Genomic DNA, 6,365 nt, shown 5'->3' with positions numbered 1-6,365 from the left:
CCCTCACAAGTAAGTTCATCACAACATGTGACCAACAAGCAGAACATCAGTCTGTCTGTGGAGCAGCCGCCAGGTAACAGTAGTGATGTCATACGTTGGTGATGTCATACGGAGTTTGATCAGAAGAACAGGATCAATGAGAGATAATCACTGAGATCATTGATTAGATGAGAATGTGTTTTAAAGATTTCTGAACTTCTTGTATTTGCTGCTCAAGAAAGACTTTTGTTTACAAACAAGAATAATAAAGAAATGTAGATTATTTTCTTATCATCAAAAAGTGTATCGATAAGGAACCAAACTGATAATCAGTGTCGATAAGAGTACTAACGACCTAACGGTACCTTTAGGTAAAGGCCTGTATGTTCTGAGTGTATCTGCTTCTCCCGTCCTACCTGCTCTTGATGTGGTCCTCCAGATCACCTCGTGCCAGCGTCACGGCGCAGTGGTCGGTGAAGGGGCAGGCCACGGTCAGCTTGTCCAGCAGCTTGTGCACCAGCAGGCTGGGCTTCCTGCAGCTCTGCAGCATGAGCGGCGCGCGGCACACGGGGCAGAAGTCGCTCTCCAGCAGGAAGCTGGTGAGGCACTCCTGGCAGTAGGTGTGTCCGCAGGGCGTGTCCAGGGGCCGGATGAGCGCCTGCAGGCAGATGTGGCACACGAGGTCGTCGTCCACCTCGTCCTTGTAGAGGTACTCGTGGTTCTCCTCCAGCTGGTGGCAGTGGCCGCACGCGGCGCACAGGTCCAGAGGCGGAGACACAAGTCCGTAGTCTGAGGGGGAAAGGGGCAGGGCCGACGCTCCGGCCATCGCCGCGGCGCCTTCGGGCTGTGCGCTCTCCTCCTGGATGCTCATCTGGACTCAGGAAGGTTTGCTGGATCCAGGGAGGAGGTCATGAGCAGCAGAGATCTGTGGAGATCTGTGTGAGAGAGGAAGAGGACCGGAGTGTAAGAGAGGCAGAGGAGGAAGCACTACATCCTTTATTCAGTAAAAGTATTAATACAACAGTGAGAAAATACTGCATAATCTTACCAAATAGTATTTGTCTTATTACTTGTCAAAATACACTTAATATAAGACACAATCACCCAACAAGTAACACTTCAGTGAGATTTAGAGACTTTCTTTTGCTACGTGTCCTCAGACTGTATATAAGAAGTGAAAGAGGTGTCATGGCGACTACGTCCACTTCATCCACTTCATGACGTTTGTGGACTGATGTTTTGAAGCTTTGAGTTTGGCATTTTGGCCGTCACCATCTTCTTTGTTTGCAACCAGTGAACAGGAAGTGACCATATCTGGACTAAGGAGGAGTGACATAGAGACACCATATACGTCTCTGGTAGAGACCTGTCAATCACAGTAAGCCCCGCCCTAAAGCATCCCCTGCTTTATGGTCTGTTTGACTCTAAATGGAACATCATGTACTAAATGAACATCATGCTGTATTGAAGAAGACTTGAAACTAGAGATTGAGACCATAAACTCAACGCAGCTTTAACTCATGAAGCTTTTCAGAACCGGAGGTTGCCGCCTGATGTCATCCCCTCTCTCTCTCACACTATTTCCTCTCATTCTCAAAGTATTCACTATGATAAAGAAAATAAAACACCCCCGAAAAAAAGAACCCAGGTTCTACCTGGAACCACAAAGTGTTCTCCTGTGAGGACAAGCTGAAGAACCCTAAATGGTTCCAGTTCGCCTGTTTATTTCTGTATTTCATACTCTGCTCTGCTAGAACAAATGAGCCTTCCATCAGTGAAGACAGGAGGACAGCACTTATCATGTCAAGTAAACAGGGTGTGAAAGTATTCACATGCTTCTCTTTCACACGATGAGAGCAGCAGTCCTGCAAACTTCTGTATTCGTTTTGTGTTTCCTCTGCTGGCACAGAGAAGAGATATCCAACTACAGAGACTTCTGCTCTCGATGCAGCGACATCAGTATTACTGGAGTGTGGCGGCGGATAGACGCGGATGAGTCTCCGGCGCTCGCTGCATCACAAACACACATCATGGCTCAGGGATGTGACAGGATTCCAAACTGGGTTCTTTGTTATTGTCGTCGTTGTTGTTTTTTTGCAGGTTTACATCGACACTGCGAGCGTGCCAGCGGACACGTCATGTCCACAACGGGCTCCTCGAGCACATGGACACGAGCAGATGGGCTCAGTCAGACTTACGTCACCTTGGCAACAGCCATCTCGTTGGCGCTCTGCGAGGGCCCCTCTGTCGGGTCTTAATGAGACAGATCTCGCTAAAAAATAACACACACACAGGACTAATATAAATGTAATCCAAGTGATAGCTCTGTGGCCTCTGGGATGAAAAGCATGTTTTTCATGTTAGAAACGTCACTATCGCTTTCTGTCCTTTAACACATGAGGTGTGACAAACGGCTTTGTTATAAAAAGCAACCAACATGAAGCTGAACATTGTGATATTTCATCAAAATTACTAAATTCTAAATTTGCTCGCCCCAAATAAAGCGTTTGCTTTCACCAGATTCTGTAAAAAACATTTGATTGTGAGCTCCTCAGCTGAACTATGAAGCCATGATTGACTCATCTGAGACCAACAGTCACGTGACAACAAGTCAGCTGCAGGCTGCTGAACACAGAGAGGAGAGGTTCTCAGTCCAGGTTGTAAAAACGTGGAGCCTCCATTTTTTTCTTCAAAACATTTACTTTAAACAATGTTGTTTGTATAAATTCCAGCGTTTTCCAATTTTTGTAAAAAAACGTATCAAAAAAACTTAACTGTAACTGTGACAGACATTCCTCTCTCTCTAAGTTCTCTCTGCTTCTAGTCATGGTTGCTCTGTTTCTATAGAGCTGCAGGACTTGTACTGTGTGCTGCAGTGAAAAACAAGACCACAGAGAGTCAAATGTGCAAAAGAAATGCCCAAACTGTTTGGAGGTTCAGAGGGTTAACGGGACACATTCCCATCCCCTAAATAAAAACACTCAATACACTTTGACGTGTGTCCTAAAATGCAAATGCAGACGACTATGACCGCGCACTTCAACAGCAAACAAATATGCAGAGTAACCCGCCGAGTTGTCAAAACAAACAGGCCGTCCTGGCTCTCTCTTCACAGAAGCAGCGCGAGGACGGCGCGCGGCGAGCTGTGACAGCCATCTAAGCTCCGTGTCTTCGAGGCCGAGGACTGAGACGAGGCTGAGCCGACTTAACAGCTTCCCCACCGAGAGCTCGCGGCAACGCGGCTGATTCATCACAGACGGCGGCACCTGCCGCTGCGTCTGAGGTCTGATCTTTCATCACTACACAGGGAAGACAACCGGAGACAGAAGAGGAATAGAAAGAGAAATATCTGCCAGCAGGAGCAGAAATAAAAGACTAAAAGTTAAAGAAAATGAAAAATGAAGGCGGTTTGATATTCTCGCTCTGAATTCCTGATGTGAACAGATAACATAATCTCCTTTAAGCTTCTTCTCTTCTCTCTCCCGGGAAACTCACTAAAGAATACAGTAAAAAGATCACAATGGAACCTGAAACAAAATGGACGACGTCTCACAGCCCGACTGGATCCGATTAGCCTTTTTATAATTGGAATGAAGATAAAACATTGGCTGCTGTCAACTTGTACCTGCACACACATACATGTGGCTACACGCGGCCCGACACACCCACGAACTCAGAGACTTTCACACGGAGGACACTCCCGCGCCTCCAGAGCATCCGTCTTAATCCCAGAGCAGCCGTCCTAATCCCTGAATAGACAGCTACACCTGCAACGCAATACAAGGAGCACGAGACACGTGAGGTTTGGGAGCTTTGCCCTCGTTTCTGTCTCACTAAGTGAGATAAAAATCAGTGTTTGGATTGTAAATCCAGTTCAAAGCGTTTCCTTTGTCTTTAGTGACAGCTGTTTGTCTACACCTTCCTCCTCACACAGATGTAGATGAGGCTCTCTCCTGTAATCTGTGACAAGTTAATAATGACACAAGGCCGAGTTAGCTCTTTTTCTTTTCTTCCTAACGACAGAGCGTGAAAAACGACCCCGACGATGACGAGGCCAACGTGTCTGCGTCGGCACTCTCGGCCGTCCACGCTGAACTAACATGTTGCTGTGGACATATGCACCACTCCTTTTTATTCACACACACACACACACACACACACACACACACACACAGCTGGTCATTGTAGTTCTAGCAGGCGAGGTCTCACATGGTCAGGACTACAAACAAACCACAGGATCCACACTCACACCACTGAGGGAGAGCTGAAGGAGAGGTCGCTCTGGAAAGCATCTCTTCATCATCAGCTCATTAAAAAGACAAAGATCAGAGGGGCTTGAGTTCTGAGCAGCTCAATAAACACGGAGCGCAAAGTGTGTGTGTGTGTCAACACACCAGCATAGCATGTCGCGTTCAGACATGTCGCTGAAAATTCCAGGAAGCCATTTTTTTCGATTCACTTTCTGCAGAAATCTATTTCATAACGACACACGTCAAATAAAACAAACAGAGGAAATCCATCAAATGAATACATTTCTGTATATTGATGATTAATAATATGACGAGAATCAAGAATCCCACCATGACTCATTTACTCCTCGGCGTGATTTATATATATATATATATATTTATTTATTAAATCTCCTGTTCCTCCTGTTTCTTTATGAAGGAACGTACAGGATGAGCTTCCTGCCCCTTTGGAGGACCTCTACATGAGGACCTTATGTAGGTGCCGGTCCCTCTCTGGGTCCTCCAGTCTGAGCCAGACCTAACACCTCAGTCTGGGAGAACAGCTGCAGGCAGATGTGAAGCTCCCTGAAGTGCCTCTAGTGTCAGAATGGCCGACTGGACGAGCACAGACTGAACCGAACACCGTCTGAGATCTAAATCTACACCTACGTCCTGACAGGCAGCCGGTGTCTTCTACACACACAGCGACTCAATGCAAATCAATTTCATGCAAGCAACAGACACTGGATCAATGTTTCTAACTACTGACACATGTTGTTGTTTACTAAAGCAGCATTTAAGACAAGTAGCACACTTCTAGTTTAGAAGTTTACTTACATGTCTTCATGAGCGACGTTCACTTTCAGCTGAGCAGTTCACCTGGACAGGTAAAGCCTCGCAGAGGGTGTAACGTTACCATTCAGAGAGGAGGAGGAGGAGGAGGAGGAGGGTGGGCAGAGGAGTGTTAAATGACTCTGGAGAGAGGACTTTGTCCTCGGTCACTGAGTCTGACGATTGGCTGCAAGAGGAGAAATTGTATCCGACTGCCAGTCCTGAGGGAATGTCTTTAAGACCCGAAGCGGTGGGGAAAGACTGCCGACCGTGTGAGCTCAGAACCTGCTCACCTCTAACAGGCAAAGGTGATCAGGAAGTGGCAGAGCAGAGGGGCGGGGCCAGAGGAAAAGGTAAACAGGAGAACCGCCCAAACCTGCTCTGAGATTTCAGGAGAAACAGGAATTTCCTAGAAAGTGGAGCAGACAGGAAAAGATGGAAGGGTATTAAAAACACATGTGTTCAATGTGCCTCTTTCAAAAACATTTGTTTTTGTTATGAATTATTGAAATGTCTTTCAAAAGTGCTCCAGCAGCTTCTGACAGGACCTCTTCTATAACACAAGACAAACTTAATAAGCTACAAAGCATTTAATGTCCCGACATGATAGATTTACTGCAGGTTATTAGTGTAAACAGTCAAAGCTGCTCTGTGGTCTTTAAACAGGAAGCCCATAATCTGAGACAACATGTCTCACGCTGAGTTAATGCCAACAAGTATTCTAAACCTGTGTACAACACACACACTGGTATCGGGACTCCCTCTGTATGTTGTTGTGGGCTTACTTCTCTATGACAATAGCTGCTTTTGGAAAGCCGTGCGCGTGACTCCGGCTTTGGACGTAAACAGTTATTATCCTCCTTGTGTTCTCAGATGTGGTTTCCCTCTCGGCTTTAAGAACACCGGGACGGTGAGCTGCAGGTGCTCCAGACACAAAATGACGTTTCTCCATGAGTCACTCTGACATCATGAGGGTATGCGTCTGGGCAGAATACACAGTACAGAAACTGTTTATGGGTTTATTCTGTACAGTGAGGACAAATTAGCCGGACTACAAAAGGGATGAGATTCTTTAATTAAAATACAGCAACAACAATGTTTACTTACTAGGAATTGTTGTGTTTTCATTAGCTTAGAATGAGCCCTTCATATCTAAATAGGGAGCCGGTCCTCTTCACAGAGTCCACCATGTTTCTACAGTAGCCCAGAATGGACAAACCAAACACTGGCTCTACAGAGACTTTCACATTTTTAGTTACTTGAAGGCCACCGTAGTTCTCCGACACGAAGGGGAGGAGTGAGCGGAAAGGGAATTTGTTTGGCTGC

At 46.2% G+C, this 6,365-nt stretch overlaps 1 protein-coding gene across 2 annotated transcripts in view; it reads right to left on the bottom strand.

Moving 5' to 3' along the window:
- The window catches only part of lnx1 (ligand of numb-protein X 1), a 37,055-nt gene extending 31,786 nt beyond the window's left edge, over positions 1–5,269 (bottom strand). The window contains exons 1-2 of one of the 2 annotated variants that reach the window (XM_031868392.1): positions 5,046–5,269; positions 396–914 (exon numbers count right to left, since the gene is read on the bottom strand). In XM_031868392.1, the coding sequence (XP_031724252.1) occupies positions 396–850 (455 nt within the window). In that variant the 5' untranslated portion in view covers positions 851–914; positions 5,046–5,269. The remainder of the gene's footprint in view (positions 1–395; positions 915–5,045) is intronic. The other variant, XM_031868393.1, reaches the window with a different exon arrangement.
- Positions 5,270–6,365: the final 1,096 nt, after the last annotated feature.

The sequence above is a fragment of the Anarrhichthys ocellatus genome, unplaced genomic scaffold (assembly GCF_004355925.1).
Source record: "Anarrhichthys ocellatus isolate YVR2014 unplaced genomic scaffold, GSC_Weel_1.0 scaffold42, whole genome shotgun sequence".
Taxonomy (NCBI): Eukaryota; Metazoa; Chordata; class Actinopteri; order Perciformes; family Anarhichadidae; genus Anarrhichthys; species Anarrhichthys ocellatus.
The sequence above is the reverse complement of the archived record's forward strand: the minus strand, read 5'-3'. Positions and strand labels throughout refer to the sequence as shown.